The sequence below is a fragment of the Xiphias gladius genome, chromosome 7 (genome assembly GCF_016859285.1).
Source record: "Xiphias gladius isolate SHS-SW01 ecotype Sanya breed wild chromosome 7, ASM1685928v1, whole genome shotgun sequence".
In the NCBI taxonomy this organism is placed as follows: domain Eukaryota; kingdom Metazoa; phylum Chordata; class Actinopteri; order Istiophoriformes; family Xiphiidae; genus Xiphias; species Xiphias gladius.
Genome location: NC_053406.1, coordinates 26670389 through 26690163, shown reverse-complemented (window position 1 = coordinate 26690163; position 19775 = coordinate 26670389). Strand labels below are relative to the sequence as shown.

Below are 19775 nucleotides of genomic sequence, written 5' to 3'. Positions count from 1 at the left end.
TTAATTATTACATTAGAAGCCTCAGAGGTCACGTTGTAGCAGATATATATTGCATACGCCGATCATTACTAAACCAAGTGATCAGTTTATCGATCAAAACAGTTTTCCCCAGTGTGCGCCGCTTAACAGTCCTTCTACACAGTTTATTAATCGGAGAACACAGACTTCTACTCCAGTATTCACCTTTTCTAATGGGGCAGAAACTTTACAGTTACATTTTTTAAATATCATCAAGAAACGAATCACAAACACTTCTGTCATTAATCTGAATGTGTTTTCAGTTGTAGGAGTTTTATGTGACACTTTGACGTTTTATCACATCAATTCAGTTAATATTAAGTCTTTTAAACCAGTAATTTCAGGTGTCTTGTAGACCCACAATCCAACCCAAATACAGTATATTCACTAAAAGAGTTTCCCGTCGGTGTTTGAAGCTGAGGCACGTGATATAAGATCTGATATAAACAGTTTGACCTGGTTTAAACTGCTCTGTTGTGATTTATTGTTAGTACACAGTAACTGTACCGTAGATGTCCCCTTTTTACAAACTGTGGACATTTATTTTGGAACAAACTATTTGTCCTTCCTCTTATAAGAGTCATCTCCAAACAGATTTCAAGGAAAAGGTGTGACAGTATACCAGCACATTTCGATAGAAAAACTGATACAAACGATAACAAATATTTAAAAAAACATAATAAACAAGAAAAAAGAAAAAGAAATAATATAAGAATAAAATTAAAAATGAGGATTACGCTCCAGGAGCCACGATAAGATTCTCAATTAAACATCAGGCCAGGAAACGGAGTGAGCTTCAGACACGATGTAAAAAACACAGATGTTTATAGAATCTTCTTCCAGACGAAGACAGAAGGAAACAAAAGCCCCCAAACAAAAGGTTGTCTGGTTTTAACCCTCTCTGACCCAGATCTGCTGCTTTCTGTCTGACTGCATCACTGATGTGGGTCAAAGTGTCCCCGTCCACACAGGGACACCAAATCTGTTTCATCAGGACCACAATGAAGGAAACATGTAATGTTATCTACAGAGCTTTGGTTACAAGTAAACCCCCCATTGGGTCTTCATCTACTGGAGTATACTTCATTTTTACTTATTTATTTATTACTAATTTGTGAGAATTTTAGACAGAATCTCGGCAGGTAATGGTAAAGTTGAAATGAGACAAATCTTTGTCTTTTTAAAAACAAGCATAATTGAGACTTTTGACAGAGCAGAGGGCATAAATAAAGGAATAAAGATACACATAGCATGAATATACTTCATATGCACAGTATGAAAAAGGAGAAAAAAACATACAATAAAATAAAATAAATGTACACTTCAAGATGGCCTGGATCTTTACTTTTAAGCAAGGTATCAATAAACTGTATGATTTTTGAATGGAGTTTGGTGTACAGGCAGGAAAATGTGACTACTAAAGTGAAGATGTTTCAGATTTAATCAGTTTACAGTCAGTAATATTGGAATGAGCATTATCATTAAGATAAAAACACGTGATAAATATTTACACATAAAACATTTCAAAACAAATATTTTCTGTAATATATTAGCCATAAAAACATTTAGGAAGCTTTTTATAAAAAAATTCAGGAAGCTGAAAAGCTAAAACAAAAAGTAAAGTGAGTATGTATAGTGACCTGGAAACTGATCTGTTTATAACAGAGACAAAAACATAACCATTAATAAAACTGAAGAGGAAGGTTGAAAGGAGTTTGATTTATTATTCATACTAAAATAAATGAATCTGTGTCTTGATTTCCAACAACAAAATGAAGCTCAAACCAAATGGTTTAATTAAAAAATCGAGAATCTTTACTGACAAAAAACAAATGTCTTAGTTGCTTTTCTTTGTGTGTTTCTCCTGGTTATGGTGCCGGGACATCGATCGCGGTTATGAATATGCTGTTTGTGTGTTAGACTGAAACATCAGAACAGCTGATTGTCTTCAGTTTGAATCCAACAAGTTCTGAATTAAATTACTTAAAAAGACACGTAACCGTTGAGCCGGGTTGTTTTTAATGGACTCGTTACTCAGTTCAGGGTTCATCTTCCTGTTCTTGTCTCCTCTTCGTTACTCAGTGTCCGTGTAAGTGATTAGCATTGTTACTAAGTTTACTTCATTTACTTCACATGTGCCTGTGCACTGATCAGCTGTGTATGATCATTTTCTGACAAATATAACGCTGAAGAGTTGTGTATCTTTTGTATCGGCTGTAAACATTATTTCTCATAAATGAAACTTCATTTAGTCAGAACTAATAAAACTCTAAACTGGCTGTAGTTTGTTTAGTTTCTGCTGAAGCTTGAACACGAACGAGAAGGTGGCGTTTCCTCTGGTTTCTGATCAGACGTGCTGTAGTCTCACCACCAACACCTGGCCTGAGGTGAGGCCGCGACGCGCTGTGGGACACGCTCGGCTCTCGGATGAGTCTGCCTCAGTGTGATCTACTGAACTGATCTGGGGACCCTCAGTCACAGAACGGTCTCCACTGGCATCCGCTCAGTTTCTATCCAAACAGCTCCATCGTGCGGTGAAACGCAGCTACTGCACCGACAGTTACCCTGCACACCGAGCGTTAGGAGAGTTTGCCCCGGCTCTTCACGAATCTCCTCCTTCAGTTTTCAGAAGTGTGCAGAGAAATGTTCGCACCACTTTTCCCCTCACGCTGACCAAAGCTGCAGGCTCTGTAGATCTGCGCGTGTCCGGATTTGTCCCAAAACGCCGGGCTGAGGCTTCGGTCCAGAAGGGCGAGTCCGCTCCGAGCTCACTGAACTGAGACAGCAGAGAAAGCGCGACACGGATCGTGGCCTGGAAACGGGAGTTCGGTGCATCCGCCCACCTCAGGCATGTTCCCATCATGGACCAGCTGAGCTCGAGCTTCAGTCGCTGCACTTCACCCGCCGAAAACCGCACGAGGTAAAACCAGTCAGAGGCCAGGCTTAAAGTCCGGGAGTGTCTCAAAACCTGCTCAGTGGTTGCAGACCCCAGCAGGACCGCGCAGACGAGGGAAAGAGTCAACGCTTGGCAACCAAGTCTTGCTTACGAAAAGCCAAGAGCAACGAGTCCCAGATCTCAGGTCAAGCCCGATGAGTCGAGTCACAGAGTTCAAGTGTTGAACCGAATCGAGTCCTGTTCTTTTGCCTCGAACAAGTCGTTATTCACCAAATTTAATGCCGTTTCAAATGTGGAATGGTTAGTTTAAACACATGTAAACCTCGCGTCAGACTTCGAAGACCAAGTCCAGACCCACAACCTCAGTCTTCAGGCATGAAACAAACACAGCGTCCATCTTCAAAATCAAACTTTATTCTGTGTACACGATTGTTCAGGCGACGCTGCACACAGTGCAGACACACCTGTCAGCACCTCCAAACCTTCTGATTCAAAAGACCTTCATCTTATTTCATCTCATGTGCACTGAGGAGGAGGAGGAGGAGGAGGAGGAGGAGGGGGAGGACAGACCAGATCGGCTCAGGACAGAGCAACAGCTGGAAAGAGACGAGAGGACAGACTCCTGACACAAGTAGAAAACACGCAGATTAATTTATTGTGGTCTGGGATAAACACGGGTACAGTTTACAGGAGCATTTTGGACTGTGACCCCCGCCCCTCCCTCGTCGTGTTGTACTGATCAGAGGGGGCGGGGTTAAAGCACAGGTAAACAGAGAAAGGCACATGTATGGCTTGTTCACAGGCAGGAGGAGCGCCGTGAGAAGGTCAGCGGGCGGCGACACGTTAAATCAACACAGATAACAGGAATGAACGCTGGTTTTCAGGGGGCGGGGGCCGGTTTTCAGGGTCTGTTTGGTCGTTTCTGTGCATGAACGACCGCAGGCAGCCGTCAGAGTTCAGGAATGTTTTAACGGGTTCAGTTCGGGGCGAGAACGCGACGCTCTGATGACGTTGGCGTTGGCAGCTCCTTCATCATCGTCATCTTCAGCTGCTCGCTGTCGTGGGCCCGCCCCCTGCTGGTCACGTCGCTCTACATGCCCATCCTGATGCTCTGGATGATTTGGAAAATAGCTGCAGCAAAACAAAGAAGGTGGAGAAGGAGTGAGTCAAACGGAGCGGACGGCGGCACAGACAGACCCCGCAACTGTTCCACCAAGCGCCAGGTGTCGTGTACGCGAGCAGTTATCTTGTTATTGTTATGTAATTATTGCAGAGGATGAAATAAAATTCAGGACTCTCGGGCTCCGTATGTTCCTACATTTGATGTTTTTATGTACATTTTGTTGCCTCTTTTTTTTTAATGAAATGTGCGACTTAAACCGGGTTTTATTGTTTTTCCCACCTGCTGGTTTTTCCTGACTCTGCTGACATTTTTTAATTTTTGATCGGAGGAGAAACTTCATCCTTAGACGTGACCGAAGGCTCCGCAAAATTTACGACAAGTGGATCCTGTGCTAAATTCCAAAAGCTCAAAGCTGAACCATTTATTTTACGTTGCTCGGCCACCGTCCAGCCGAGGATACGGCTCATAAATGCAACACTTCTCTCTCCACCTGATTTCACTAAAATGCTTTTTCCTGTGTTTGATTGTGAGCAACTTTCTTGTCTCCTCATTTCGTCTGCGATCATTTGTCTCTCAGTCCACTTCCATGTGGACCCTGGTGTGTGTGTGTTTTCACTCCTCCACCCTTCACGCTGCGAAGTGTCGGACTGTTGGACTTTGATATGTCTCGGCCTGTTGGATCTCCGACACAGAGTGAGCCCCTCTGTGCACTAACTGATCTTTGTCATGTCTGAGCACGTGCAGATAAACCCCACTTTATCTTTGAGCCTTGACCAAAGACACACACACACACACACACACACACACACACACACACACACACACACACACACACACACACACACACAGGTGTTTCACTGATTGAGTCTGTCAGGAGTCGAAGTGACACTCAGAGAACAGGATGACATTTATCCTGCTGGACAGGCCCCGCCCCCTGGCCGACGGGGGCGGGGCTTTACTCTGATGATGTAATTTTTAAAGCCACTGTTACTAAAAGCATCAAATTTCACGGCTGATTAAACAGTTTGAACAAACAAACACAAAAAATGTGCTATTGTGGTTCTGTGAACACGATGTTTGCCCAAGAAACTAAACAATTTCACCAGATATTGATTCTAAAATGTGAAATAAAACCAGAGAAGTGACTCAGCCAGTTTGTAACTATGTCAGAGTTTTATATGAAGTTGTTTAACGTCACTGAGACGAGCTGAAACATCTGGGAAAACAAAACAAAACAAAAAACAGGGTGTGTGTGGATGTTGTGGTTGGATGTGTGTTTTGGAGGGTTGATGTTTATTCATGAATGTTCCAGAAGAAGAAGAAGAAGAAGAAGAAGAGACTCACCTGACCCACAGACGACGAAGATGAAGAGCGCGAGCAGCCACGGACCCACACCTTTGTCCTCGGCCATATTCCTCTGAACACACAGAGACAGACGCACACTAATTATAAAGTCAATCCACCCCGCAGGTCGGCAGCACCGCAGACCAGTCGAACCTACGCATCGCGCTGTCGTCCAGTTTACAGCTCAGCTGGTTGTCACGCTGAGTTGTAGGAGTGTGACCTGTTTTATCGGAGGAAAGACCTTTTTTGACCGTTTCTTTTCTCTCTGTGTAATTAATTTCACCCGATGTTATTGTACCGTCTGTGTGTGTCTTAGTTTTCATTATTGTGCATATTTACCTGCAGATAAACGATGCCATCTGTTCGTTGACGACACTTTGATGAGTTCGTTCAAATTAAACTGACGTGATGGTGAAGCCGGTGGTTCAGAAGTTCAGTATCTGCTCTCTCTCTCTGTCAAAGTTAGTTTCCCCACACGTTCATCAGTGTGTTGTTACTTGTCTTTTTACTGCCCATCTCTCTGTTTAAGGCTGCGCTGGATCAGTGCCTCGGTTGTCTTTCAATCACAGTCAATCAAACTGATTGATCTCCAGGTGAAAGGATTGGTAGATAAATCCATTCTCTGACAGAAAATTGATTTTTTTTTTTTTTAAATCACACTAAAATCACACAAACTATTTGAAGACGTATTTTTGAACCCTTTTCTAAAGATTTGCAGCCTTTTAATTGATCACTTAGTTGTAAATGTAATCAACAGTCCATCAGTGATGAAGGTGATCATTAGTTTCGGCTCTGTATCGATCCATATGGTAAATACCTCTCTCCTCAGCCTCACACACTGACTTCACTAACCAAACATTGACCGGTTTAACGGTCAGTTCACCGGTTTGATCGATAGTAATGACTGGTGATTAGCTGCAGGCTTGATCACTGGACGTTTTAAAAGCAAATGAACGGAATAAACAAAGAAGAAAGGATCAGAAGTCACTTCCTTTTTTCACCAGTCTGAGCCTCGGTGTAAACTGGGTTGACCTGGGAGTGGACTGGTTTTTCTGGATCTAAGTGGTCCGGGATCAGAGAGAACCTCCCGGCTTTGAAGCGGGCGTTAAACGGCTGACGTTTTCGGTCATTTTGAGCGTTTTTTCGCGCTGGACGAGCCGCAGGTGAGGCGGCCGTTGTTAAACTCACCGTTGACCTGGCCACGTTTCCTCGCTGAGTGATGTTCTTGCTGTGTTTCTCGTTCGCCATGCGGATCCTCTGCTTGGCCACCATCTTGTCTTCTTCTCGGTCGCTTCTTCTTCTGCCGCGGTCGCTCTTTATTCGTTTGGCGTTTGTTTTTCAGACTTTCTCCCGGCCTCGCTGGCGTTTCCTTCGGACGCGGACGGACTGGGAGATCCTCTAACTTGTCTACGTACTCAAAAACCTGGAGCCCCGCCTCTGGCCCCGCCCCCGGCGGCCGCGGGTCCCGCACACTCCCGCATAAAGCCGCTGCCTGTCAAAATAAGACTTCCTGTCCCCTCTTTCAAAATTAAAGCCGAGGCGACGTCTTTGTCCCCCGCTGGTCTGGTTGCAACCTCTGTTCTTTTCACTCCTAAAGAGCTGATTACTTTGATGATGAATTGGGCTTAATAAACATACATAGAAAAAAAATGTCAAAATCTTTTCTGAATTTCAATGTGCTTTTTAATTTGTTGTTTTGTTTTTTTTCATTTGTTGATGTTATGCCTCCCTAATATTGATGTCAGTTGCCCTTTTTGTAAAACTGAACTACAGTCATTCACTCACCTCTTAGTACTGAATCTCTCTGTGATATTATTAATAAATTTATGTCATTTTCACCAATATAAGTGGCCTCTTAGTTGAGCAGGTTTCATTTCTGAGAAGGACATGGGAGATGGTAGAAAAAACTCAGAGAGCTAGTAAACGGACCTTGACATTAAAATATCTTATCACAGATACTATACATATATATAAAAAAATCCCCCCTCCCCATGGGGTTGGTGGTGTGTCTTCCTCAAGCTCGGGTCCAAGACCAGAGGCCTTGGAGTTTGAGGCTTCTGGCTTCTGCGCAGTATCTTAGCTGTTCCTAGGACTGCGCTCTTCTGGACAGAGACCTCAGATGATGTACCCGGAATCTGCTGGAGCCATTCTCCCACTTTGTCGATCACAGTCCCCAGTGCTCAAGTTACCACTGGCACCACTGTTGCCTTTACTCCCCACATCTTTTCTAGCTCCTCATTTCTTTGTCAGCTTAGATGTTGGGTTTCGAAGCATCCATATATCCCACAATCTCTGCATGTGGCCCCTCTCATCGGGGTTACTTGTATAGTAGCATTCCAACAGATCCCTATTCTCTGCCCTGCTCCATCTATGTCTTGTTCCAGTAGCCCATTTTTAATCAGGGTGTCCTGGTTCCCCAACACCTGACGTGCATATATATATATATATATATATATATAAACACTGTTTACAGGTGTCTGTTAAAGATGACAGCATGTTTTTTGAATGCAAAGACCGAAAGATTAGTTTCATTATAATGTTATAACCATTTAAAATATCCCTTCAAGACTTTACATTTTTTCCCTTACAATATCATAAAAACAAAAAGAGCATCTACACAATTATTTTTTTTAATAATATCTGGAAACAGTTGAAATTGAATCTGCCTTTATGTTTTTATTTTTTATTTAATATATATTTTTCTTAATTGTTTTCTTCTTTTTTTCTTTAATTTACACATGCACGCTTTGGTTGTATCTTCCATTTCTACTGTTTATGATTTTTGTCATGATTAAAATTAAAGTATATTTTGGTCAGTGATGTTTTAGAGGGGTTATATAATGTTCTATCATTGACCTTATGGCGTTTATTACAACATTACAGTATAATTTTACATTAAATATTTGACATAACTTCTATCCTTACTTTTTTGTATGTTAAAACTTTTTCTTTATTTGCTTTTAGTTTGAAAACGGAAGTTCTTTCACCCTCAGTTATCTCACAACAACTTTACGCAGCTTTAGAGTTTAAATATTTTTTAAAACAAGATTTGTTTTTTTACTGAAAACAATACACCTTATTTGCGATAAAATGGTACATTTTACCTCAGGATGATTTATTTAATTTTTAGATTTAGTTTTTAGACGACGAGTTTTAAAGAAATAACTGATTGTATGCTGATGTGGCACTGAGCGACCCGCCTCTTCTTGCTTTTACGTATTTCCGGGACACGGCTTTTTCTTCTTCCGGCACACATAAACATGGCGCCCCCAGTCCCGCTGCTCGCAGGTGGGTAATTTCAGTTTTCATTCAACTCTGTTTTTGTCCCTTTTTAAATTATTTACACCGACATGTTACCGCATACCTGCGGCTACCGGCTGAAAGTTAAACACCCGCCACTCAATCGTCAGCGAACGTGATCTTCTCCCGTTTTTTAGGTAGTATAAAGGTTACGCCAAACTCAGTGTAAAGTCAAGCCAATTTTAGTTGGTTTGTTTATGACAAATTAATAAACGTCCTGAAACAAAAATAACACAACTTCATTGAGATCTTTAGAGTCTTGTGATATATTCGGCATAAATAAAATCCACAAGTAACGATCCAACGAGACGTATAGTCTTAAACTTGATCATACTGTCCGTGCTCGTATCACCGACTATCTCGGGACAGCAGATATAAGTGACGAGCTGGAAATGTACGGTTGAAAGCCACCATAGTAATCGTTGTTTGAAAGATCATATGTATGCCGATGTAAAGAGTCAGGTATGGGCACCGGAAATGTCTTAAGTATATTTTTATGTGACAGACTTCTCAGCCGGTAAACATGGATATCTCAAATTAATAGATTTCTTAAGGGAGTTTCGCACTAATTATCAAAGTAAGAGACCTTAGCTCAACTCAACTGTCAGCGACCCTGATAAACTTAGGATATCCTAGAATAGATATTACAGCAAAGGTTTTGTTGTTAATTTGACTTAAATAAACAGAGTCTTTGGGATGATTCGGCATAAATAAAATAAAATAAATAAAATAGCTCTCTGGTGAAGTGGGCGCTGTCCGCTCTCGCCTGGCAGAGACGATTTTACGAACCTCGAAAATAACTGACGGGCCGGAAGTAAACCGTACTATCCAGAGGTTTAACGGCTGTTTCACCTGAATAAATGAGTGGCGAAACAGGTGCACTGCATGGTACAGTTAAGCAGTTAACATCCCATCACGCTCCGGGGCAGGTAGAAAAATGCTGAGCAGGCCCAGTTGATCCTGATTCTGTATCAAGAGGACAAGATCTGAGTGACCCCGTCAGCGGGTTCAGCTTCAGTCTCAAAGACTGCTCAACTGGCCGGTGTTTCAGTAGGAACAGTGACTAAAGCGACATCTGCATTTAGATCTGTGGGACAGACGTCGGTCAACGGGGTTGGAAACTGTGGTTGACAGTGCACATTTGATGGCCGGCAAAGACTCCACCAGCTCAGGCAGCTCAGGATGTTCAAAGTTCCTCCCACATCCTGAAGACTTTTTACTGCGGAGCTCCAGAGAATTTTCCTCACTGGGTGCATCACTGGCTGGTGTGGGGGCTGCTCTTTCCAGGAGCAGAAATCCCTGCAGGGTTGTGTTTGCTGAGCTGAGCAACCACTGGACCCTTGACAGGCAGAGTCTGGTCAGGACTCTGTATAGTTTAATGGTGTATGTGTTTATATATTTCTATCTAGTTTGCTTTTTTTACATTTTAGTTAGCTCAGCTGGAGACTATCAGGGAGAAACATTTCACTGCACCTGTACTACGCTGCTTGTGACAAATAGAGGTCCTCATCTTTCAAACCTGAGAGCGGTCTCTGAAAACCATGACACTAGCTGATGTCGTTTTATACCGTCATCATTAGTTTTCAGTTTGGTCTGTGGTCTGCATTATAAACTGCAGCTGCAGCGTTTGCTCAGACGGCACATGCTGCTGCAGCTCATCTCATAGTAGAAGAAGCGGAGATGAGCTCTCTCATCAATTTTTCTGGCTGTGTTCTCTTTACCGACGAGTGTTAGGAAGAACCAGCTGGTTTAGATAAAGCTTTTTAAATTTGTGTTTCTTTTCAGTGCGTGGATCAGATGGAACGTCTCTGCTCTGTGGTCCTCCACAGTGTGAGCAGCATTCTTCCTTTCCGAGGTAAAGACACCTCAGACCATCCTCATCTTCATCACAGAGCCTCACTGAGACGTCTTCTCTAGCCACAGTTACCCTGATGTAAACAGTAGACAGACAGTGGTGTTTCTGTGTTTGTGTCTCAGGGACTCTCGGCTTGGCAGGTGTGCCACCTTCAGCAGAGACGGGACGCTGTTCGGCTGGTGCAACGGACACACGTCAGTACCAACATTAATACAAATCTAAATAATTTGTTCCTTCAGTGTAACCCAAGGAAATAAATAAATCTACATCATAAGAAGGCTGGCTAAAAGAGGATTGTGAGACAATAATACGGCCTAGAACTTAAAGGGTCGGTTCACTGAAAAAATACTTGGTCTGCTTTTTTAAGACCTCTGACAGACTTCACCTTTATAGAACCAGTGTATTTGAATTGCTTTCATCTGAAACTAAACTCTGTCTGTCCTCCCATCTGTCTCTCAGTGTCTCTGTGGTGAAATCCTCAGACAGCTCCATTGTGTCGACCTTTGACCTCCCAAAGACAGCCCTGCTGGAGTTTTCCCCTCTGAACAGCATCCTGGTCACCTGGCAACCGTACAGCAGTAAGATACTGAGATGACAGGAGACAAGATTAAGACACAAGATAGGACAAAATGAGACAGTTGAGATGACATCATGACGTGAAATGACCTTAGATGAGATGAAAAAACATGAGACGGAGTGAGATTAAGATTAAACAAAGTGAGGTCTGAGCCAATCAGAGATGAGATGAAACTACATTTGATGAGATAGTCAGATTATCTGAAACACGAGATGAGCTGAGACGACACAGTGCTGTCTCTGAACACTGTAACTGTAACAGTGCTGTCTCTGAACTGTCCTTGTTGTGTGGCTGAATGACCTCTGATGCCTCAGCAGTCTAATTATATTGTGTGTGTGTGTGTGTGTGTGTGTGTGTGTTGTAGAGAGTCAGGACAGTCCTCAGGGCGAAGCGAACCTCCAGCTGTGGGAGTTACAAAGCGGTCAGCTGATCAAAGCTCTGTACCAGAAGAAGGTCGACTCCTGGTCAGTCTGAACACAATGAGCACACTGGGGGTCTACTCCCGTACCTTGGTGACTTGGCGGCACCACGGCGGGGGATGAGGTGCAGTGGAGGGTGGGGTCGGGTGCAGGTCCGCTCACCTGTGTTCTGCAACATTTTGTTCACTTTATTAGGTGATATCACAGCCCTACAAACCTCCGGAATATCACACACCCTCCTTTAAAGTAAAATAAAGCTTCACCTGACTATGACATTAATGGCAGCCAGACAGAGTAAAGATGTGAACTGTGTAACCCTCCACCGTTAGCAGGACGTCTGTACTGATGACCTCTCCTTTCCCGTTTGAGTCTGTTAACAGCAGGTGTCTGTTCCACCTGCAGTCTCCAACAGGAGTCGCTGTCCAACCACAGTTAGAAACAGCAGAGCTGCAGCAGCATCAGACGGCTGTGAAACAACCACAGGAACCTCTTGTAAATCAACAGTTCACACAGTCTCATGAAAAATCCTACATCAGTTAAGACTAATCTCTCCGTTAAAAAGCGCCCCACTACGCACCCCATCATCTGTAAAGCGAGTTTGGCCAAACTGACACCTGGAGCTCCTCATGTTTAATTACAGGTAGACCGGTACAGGTAGGCCTGTGAGCCTCTGATCACCGACATGATGTGGTAGAGATTAAATTTGAAAGCGTTATTCCTCAGAAACAAAAGAGTGTTATTTCAAAAAATCCTGATTTATTTGCGGATCAATACCAGAATCACTGTTATGTCGCAATATGAGGATCTAACGGGAACTATTCCTAAATCCAGAATGACTGAAACTTTAAAGATAATTCCAGAAATCCAAGAAAACACAACATGCTTTCATTTTATTGATGGCGCTGCAGTGCTGTTTAACGGCAGATGGTTATTGTGAGGATCACTGTGCTGACTGCAGGCTCTTCATCAATCCCAACAACTACAGTATAAGTGTCCTCTGAGGAGACAACTCTGCAGAGCGTCATGACAGGAAGAGTCCTGACTTTAAAGGAGATGAGAGTAGTGAATGTGATGACGGATTTTTTCTGGTCCCACCTTGTATCCAGGTGAGCCAGACGAGCCTTCCGGCGCACAGCAGCAGATTCGTTCCTCTTATTTACATGGTGTGGTGTGTAATGGAGCAGTGTTGTGTAGGCTGAAGGTGTGTGTGGCCGTCTGCAGGTGTCCCAGCTGGTCTGATGACGAGAAGATCTCTGTGAGGAGCGTCAACAATGAGCTGCACTTCTTCGAGAACAACGACTTCAGTAAGAAACCAGATTTAACTATAGCGCAGTTTGAATTTTGCTGCTTTCTGGTCAAGACCCACCTGTGCAGGGAAAGATCATCTATCAGACTCTGGGACTCCAGTTATATATGATGCTTGACTCTAAGACCACAGGTACAAACAACAATGTTTGTGCCACAAAGCCACATCACGTAGAGAAAGTGATTGGTGGATCTCAGCCCTCTCCATTATTATCTTGACAACAATATTGGTATTTGAAAGTTTAAAAAGTCTGTTACTGATCAGCTGACAAATACACTGATACTGAAAGATCTAATATAAACTATATTCACCCAAACACTTTATGTGTCACAGCAGAAACCAAAATGTCTCTTCCCGTCTCTTGTTACTTGTGACATCTGTCACTTTCTTAAACTTAAAACACTGAGTCAGACGAGTGAAAGCCGCAGTAATGCTTGTAGTTTTCTTTTGGTTTGAGAGAGTCTCGGTATGAGACCAGGACCTGACGTCTGCAGTGTGTTTGTGTTTTCAGACACCATCGCCAACAAGCTTCACATGCAGAAAGTTTCTGACTTTGCGTTGTCACCTGGAGGTCAGCCCAGCAAGGTGAGGGACCACAGCCTTGTCCAGCTGAGAGTCTGTCAGACCTGAGTCCGTCCGTCTCCTCACGTCTGTGCCCTGTTTGTCCCCTCCAGGTAGCCGTCTACGTCCCAGGCACTAAAGGCGCCCCTTCGTTCGTTCGTCTGTACCAGTACCCGGTGCTGGGAGGACTGACTGCGGCGCTCGCCAACAAGAGCTTCTTCAAGGCCGACAGAGTCACCATGCAGTGGAACAGGAAAGGTTAAAGAAGTTTAGAGAAACATAGTCTGATTTCACACTCAGTGTTCAACAAATTCAGACAGGAACCGGTTTCTGTTGCCCTCCTTTAAACCCCATTGTTCTCTCTCAGCCTCGGCGGTTCTGGTGACAGCGAGTACTGAGGTGGATAAAACTGGAGCTTCATATTATGGAGAGCAGACGCTGCATTACCTCGCTGTTAACGGAGAGACCGCTCTGGTTCAGCTGCGTGAGTACTCTCATTGTTATTTATCAATGTATTTGCTGGACAGGTCGTATTGATTCTAGTGCTGCGGGTTTCACACAAAGCGTTTCTGACCACCTCTCGTTCTGCTGCTCCCGCTGTTTCTGTGTCAGCTGCTGCTTTGACTCTGAGAAACAAAATACTTGGCATTCCACTTCTTCCTGTAGACACAGGCCCCGAGCAAATGTTGTGTCCAGCTCAGCAGTAGTTACTCATTTATCGCTCAGGATATGGACAGAAAACCCTCAAGAACGTACTCCAGCTTTTCAGAAAAACTGATGCATTAAACCCTCAATAAGAAAATACACAGAGGAACGGAGGGCAACGGAGCCCAAGCTAGTCCAGAGACCCAGCAGGACTCGGGAGGAAACGTCTCTCTGTTGACACGTTCTTCTGTCTGTGTTTGAAACAGTGAAGAACGGCCCGATCTACGACGTGGCGTGGAGTCCGAACTCGGCAGAGTTCTGTGTGGTCTACGGCTTCATGCCGGCCAAAGCCACCATCTTCAACCTCAAATGTGACCCGGTGTTTGACTTCGGAACTGGACCAAGAAACGCCGCCTACTACAGGTGAGAACACACCTGTTCTGCCCTCAAGGGTCACATCTACCAGTGGCACAACTTCTCTCTACAAACACAGTCAGTTTACACGCAACAGGTTCAGCTTTCAGTAGCTGAGCCTCTTCTGGTGTTCAGGACCAAACAGAGGCATGCGGACAGTAGTCAGTAGCTCACACAGTCCTGTTGGATCATAATCCTGCCTGTTTCCAGTCCTCAGGGCCACATACTGGTCCTGGCCGGCTTTGGGAACCTGCGGGGTCAGATGGAGGTCTGGGACGTGAAGAAATACAAACAGGTGAGGAGGAACAGCAGCAGCACAAATCAGCAGATGAATCACAGTGTCTTTATTCATTGAGGGAAAGTTTGAAAGAACCAATGTTATGTCACCTGCAAACGTCTGAGAAACGTCAGAGAAACAAACTACAGCAACTGTGCAAATGTTTCAGGCAGTAAAAATAAAGTGAGGATGTTTTCAGAAATAAATTCATGAATAGTTTTAATTTCTCAGTGAACTTCATCCAAAGTGCAGTAAAGAGACAAAACCTGTATCAGATCAGTATTTGCTGTGACCCCCCTTTTCCTGGGACGATCAGATCTGTTAAATCTGTTGTCGTAACGTCTCATCTCCACGTAAAGCACTTAAATGAAACCCAGACGATACATTTCTGAGGGATTATGCTTCACAAGTGAACATGAACTAGAACAGTATGTGTGTTGTACAGGGGTCCATGTGTAGGCATGGCAGTGATCAGAGTCTCTCATGCCAGGTCTGCACAGGTCCTGACCTCAGGGATATTATGGTCTGCATTGTACGAAGTGATGAGGGTGTTTCTGAACTACGTGAGTCTGTGGCATTTAGACCGGCTGACTCCTCAGACCCGGAACCGAACCGATTCTCTTCGGTCTAACTCCTCCTGTCGTCTCAGGTGTCCAAACCGCAGGCTCCAGACGCCACGCATTTCTCCTGGTGTCCTGACGGCGAACACGTCGTCACGGCGACCTGTTCCCCTCGGCTGCGGGTCAGTAACGGTTATAAGATCTGGCACTACACCGGCTCCGTGCTGCACAAATGGGACGTGGCGGCCGGTTCGGAGCTGTGGGAGGTCCGCTGGCAGCCGTTCCCTGACGGCAGCTTCCCCGAGCGGGCCGTGAAGTACCAGGCGGCACCCAGCGAGCTGGGGACCACGCAGGCCCCGCCCACCCAGGCGTACCGCCCACCTGCACTGAGACACCTGCCGGCCACGCCCAGCGCCAAACTGGTGAGGAAAGAACCCTAAACAGGATCACAGGGTTTACTTTGCTAGCTTGACTTTAAGGCAGAGAAGTAGCTAAATGAGAGAGAGCGCTAACGTAGCCCAGTGAGCTGTTCTCATGTAAGAACCCGTCGTACGAGCTGATTAGTTTTGAAGTGGAACGTACGAGCCATCTGGGAATATTCTCCGAGGAACAAACGACATTCACAGACGAGTAGTTCTGTCTGACAATTCACAGATATTCTGCTTTTCCTCACAAAACAATAAGAAGAATAAACCTAGTGATAATTTCAACACCTTAATTTGAACGAACTTGAATGTAAATAGCAAACTAAAAATAGACACGTGATAAAAACGATCATTATTGAGTCACTTTACTCTGAGATTCTGCCATTTTTCGTAGATTTGATGAATTTCTTTGCTTATATTGGCATGACGCCCTCCAGCGGCTGTCTCAGGGTCTTTGTGGTCCAGGTGAACTTCCTCACCTCCTGCTGTAAAATAAGATCAGAGGCTCTGAGGAGATCGTCTAAAGAAAACTGGATCCAGCAGCTCCTCTGGCTTCAGCTGCTCCACAGAGAAAAACAGTGTCACCTGAGGCTACTGTTCACCTGTCTGACCTGTACCTGTCTGTCTGTCTCTCTGTCTGACCTGTACCTGTCTGTCTGTCTCTCTCTCTCTGTCTGACCTGTACCTGTCTGTCTGTCTGTCTGTCTCTGTCTGACCTGTTACTGTCTGTCTCTCTCTCTCTGTCTGTCTGCCTGTCTGTCAGCATGAGGAGGAGCCCCCTCAGAACATGCGTCCAGGTGTTTCGGGGGAGAAGAGTCTTTCTAAATCAGCCCTGAAGAATCAGAGGAAGCGAGAAGCTAAGAAAGCAGCTAAACAGGTGAACTGATGCACTCACCTGTTCCTCTCACTCACCTGTTAACTCAAACTCGCAGCGCCGTCACCCCACCCACCTGTTTTAACCCGTCCCCCGTCCCTCCAACCAGCCGCCGTCAGCACCGACAGTCTTTATTCGTTTTGTTCTAAGACCCTGGTCGTTTTTACAAGACATAAATATATGCGATGCTGATGTGGAGACGGCTGTTGGTCCTGCATGTCGGCTGCATGTTGATCTCTGACTCTGTTCGGTTCTGCAGGAATCAAAGTCTGAACCCGAAGCTCCGCCTGAACCCGCCCCCGTCACCAACAGCCCATCAGAGCAGACCAGCGGTGACCCGGAGACAGACAAGAAGATAAAGAATTTAAAGAAGGTGAAGAGAAGGACGGGTCACGTGACCTGTAACAGGGGTCATCTGAGCGACGGGGGTCAGCTCTGTTCCGTGCTGTGATTGGTCACTGGTGGTCATTGGTGTCTGTGTGTGTTTGTGCGTTTCAGAAACTTAAAGCCATCGAGGAGCTGAAGGAGCAGCAGGTGTCTGGTAAAGTCCTGCAGAAGAACCAGGTGACCTCCGCTGTTTCATGACACATCTCTCTGCTGATAATTCTTCTGTCCTCCGTCACCTCTACGTCTTTTCCCTTTTTCCATTTGTTGGAGTTCATTTCCATGAAAATGCCCCTGCAGAGGCAGAATCCATCAGTTAGTGTTTAGAAGCTTACATTTTATATTTTTGGTTAACTTTCTTTGGTGATGACGGCTTAAAGGTTAATAAGTTCACCTCAACAATGTGATTTTAAAGAGGGCGATTTCCAAATAGCAAGAGCCGAATTTTTATTTTACATGATTAACTTTGTCTGAACAAACTGCGGAAAGAATCATCTCAGCACCGATTTCGGCAACTGCAGTGACAAGAGGCTAATTTAATGTCCTGTCCTGGACTGGGCTGGACTGGACAGGTAGCACTCGGACTGGAGTATTTGGCCACTGTGAGAGGACAAATACATACTTCAGGAATAAAAATGAAATATTTTAAGAGTAGAGTTGTAATGTTGAGGGAACAAAGTTGTGACTTAATAATAATCTGTTGTATTTAACAGGGAGAGCGGTCTGTCAGCGCACCGAGTGTGTTAAATGAAGAAAGAACCCTAAAATAATTCTATAATATAAATATAACAAATAAATGAGGATGTGTATAAAACTTCATCGATGCACGGGGTAGATTCACAAACTACCCAGCAGGATATCAGCTCATTAAAGCGAGCGCCGCCTTCACACACGAGTGCATCAGTCAGTATAATCAAATAACATAATACGCTGTATGTGATTCTGAAATGGGCAAAATTCTCCACAGTACTTTTACCTCTGGTACTTGTAAGTAAAATGTAAACTGCAGGCCCTTATTTCCACATTGCGGTATAAGTACTTTTAGCAAAGTAAAAGACCTGAGTACTGAAACGCTGCAGCCTCACTCTCTCGACTACGATGACCTGGGTTCTAGTTGATTCTGGACGATTTAAGGTGAAGGAATCTGATACTGTAATTCTGTTTGGCCAGTTCTGTTCAGCAGCTCCTTTTTCAGAAGACAAAAACTTTCAAAAGACAAAACCACGTTTATCCTTCACACACATACGACAGAATAATGAATCCACATGAACAGAAACTGTTCAAATTATTTCTAAACAGGTAAAATGATATTTTCACTGTTTCACACTGACCCGTTGCACACCAGAGGCTTCCACTGCATTACTGATAACTGATCAATGGAAGATAAAAAGTGATCGAGTCAGACTGCTGCTGACCTGGACTGACCTGGACTCTGTGTGTTTTCTGCAGCTGGAGAAGATGCAGAAGGAGGAGCAGCTGCTGAAGGAGTTGGCGGAGCTGCAGATCTGACAGTAGGGGGCGCTAAAGGAGCTACAGGCCACGCCTCCAAATCCCACAGTCCATTTCTCTCTCAGAGGGGGGGGTGCATTGCACTTAATCAGACTGAAGGCTGCATCTGTTTCTGAAATATTTTAAGTTTCCTCAGTTTTCCTTCACCTGACAGACACCTGAGGACAGGTGATGAGGGGGCGTGGTCATGGTGGACGCACCCACACAGTCGTGAACTGACGAGATAGTTAGATTTCTGTTTTCATGCATCTGCCTGCGATCGGTTCTTTCCCATGCCTCCGGAGGTTTTCCAAAGGAATTCTGGGAAATGTAGTTCACAAAAATGGAAACAAACAGTTTGTCACCAAATAACTGCTGAGTGTGAAAAAAAAAAAAAAAAAAAAAATCACAGGCTGGAGGAAATGGTCTTTTTTAAAGGAGCAGTTCAACAGTTTCAGGATTTAACAAAGTGTTGCACTGTTCCTTTAACACAGTGGAAACTGTGTGTGTGTGTGTGTGTGTGTGTGTGTGTGTGTGTGTTTGTGTGGGAGACACACATAAAGCAGTCCATTGAACCCTGTTGCTGTGCAACATCTGTACAGATGCTGAAGCCTCTGACAGTGTTTCTTTCAGAATAAAAGCCTTCTCTCCACTCAGCCGGTCAGCAGATAAACAGAGTCACACAAGTTCTGTTAGTTCAGAGGTTTTGGATCAAACTAAACCTAAATAAACAGTTTGTAATCAAGTCACAGCGTGTTCAAGAATGATTGATTCTGCGTTCGGGTGAAGCGTCTGAACGTCAAAACTCGGGTTTCATGTGAAACCCATCAGTGTCCAGAGTCTCCAGGTGGTTGAGAACAAGTAAATCTCTTCTTCAAACTCTTTTCAGTTAAACTCCCTGGGGAGGGAGACAGACAGCTGTCTGATAACATCTGTATTTTATCAGGTTCCTGACAGCAGCTGTGTTCAGACATATCCGCATTTGAACTGATGGATCACAGAGAACGTTAGAGAGGACCAAAGGTCGTCGTCTTCACTTAACTGTCACACTCCGAGTTCAAAGTTTCACATTGTTAAAAAGAAAAACATCAGATTAAATGTTTTTTTAATTTAACGGTTCAGTAGGTTGATTTAAACCACAGCAGATAAAAAATGAATAAATTAAATTCAGCAGAAAGCTTCAGTCTATGACCTGAACTCAGAGGGGACTCTACGGCCTGACAATGGCTGATTCCGCCGTCAATCAAAGGGTTCTGCGCTCCTATTGGCTAGTTACACTGGCCTGTGGTGGTGTTTTTTTGTGTGCGCT

The 19775-nt window shown here is 44.3% G+C and overlaps 2 protein-coding genes across 2 annotated transcripts; one reads left to right on the top strand and one right to left on the bottom strand.

The window, feature by feature from the left end:
- Positions 1 to 3305: 3305 nt before the first annotated feature.
- Positions 3306 to 6829, bottom strand: serp1 (stress-associated endoplasmic reticulum protein 1). The gene is made up of 3 exons (XM_040130464.1): positions 6570 to 6829; positions 5382 to 5454; positions 3306 to 4045 (listed from the first exon to the last, which is right to left on the bottom strand). Exons 1-3 carry the CDS (start codon positions 6651 to 6653, stop codon positions 4005 to 4007), a joined length of 198 nt encoding a protein of 65 aa, XP_039986398.1. The 5' UTR covers positions 6654 to 6829; the 3' UTR covers positions 3306 to 4004.
- Positions 6830 to 8562: 1733 nt separating this feature from the next.
- eif2a (eukaryotic translation initiation factor 2A) lies at positions 8563 to 19215 on the top strand. Its single transcript, XM_040130463.1, has 16 exons — positions 8563 to 8669; positions 10467 to 10536; positions 10659 to 10730; positions 10996 to 11114; positions 11478 to 11577; positions 12754 to 12836; positions 13350 to 13423; positions 13513 to 13657; positions 13767 to 13883; positions 14311 to 14467; positions 14669 to 14753; positions 15385 to 15717; positions 16484 to 16597; positions 16854 to 16967; positions 17093 to 17158; positions 18428 to 19215. The coding sequence occupies exons 1-16, from the start codon at positions 8642 to 8644 to the stop codon at positions 18485 to 18487; spliced, it is 1737 nt and encodes a 578-aa protein (XP_039986397.1). The 5' UTR covers positions 8563 to 8641; the 3' UTR covers positions 18488 to 19215.
- Positions 19216 to 19775: the final 560 nt, after the last annotated feature.

Excerpts from the sequence above, each read along its gene's own strand:
- eif2a (XM_040130463.1), top strand. The coding sequence starts at position 8,642 with ATGGCGCCCCCAGTCCCGCTGCTCGCAG. Across the intron at positions 11,578-12,753 it reads CAGAAGAAGGTCGACTCCTG|GTGTCCCAGCTGGTCTGATG; the intron begins GTCAGTCTGAAC and ends GGCCGTCTGCAG. Across the intron at positions 16,968-17,092 it reads AGATAAAGAATTTAAAGAAG|AAACTTAAAGCCATCGAGGA; the intron begins GTGAAGAGAAGG and ends TGTGCGTTTCAG.
- serp1 (XM_040130464.1), bottom strand. The coding sequence starts at position 6,653 with ATGGTGGCCAAGCAGAGGATCCGCATGGCGAACGAGAAACACAGCAAG. Across the intron at positions 5,455-6,569 it reads GAAACGTGGCCAGGTCAACG|AGGAATATGGCCGAGGACAA; the intron begins GTGAGTTTAACA and ends CTGTGTGTTCAG. Across the intron at positions 4,046-5,381 it reads CTTCGTCGTCTGTGGGTCAG|CTATTTTCCAAATCATCCAG; the intron begins GTGAGTCTCTTC and ends GTTTTGCTGCAG.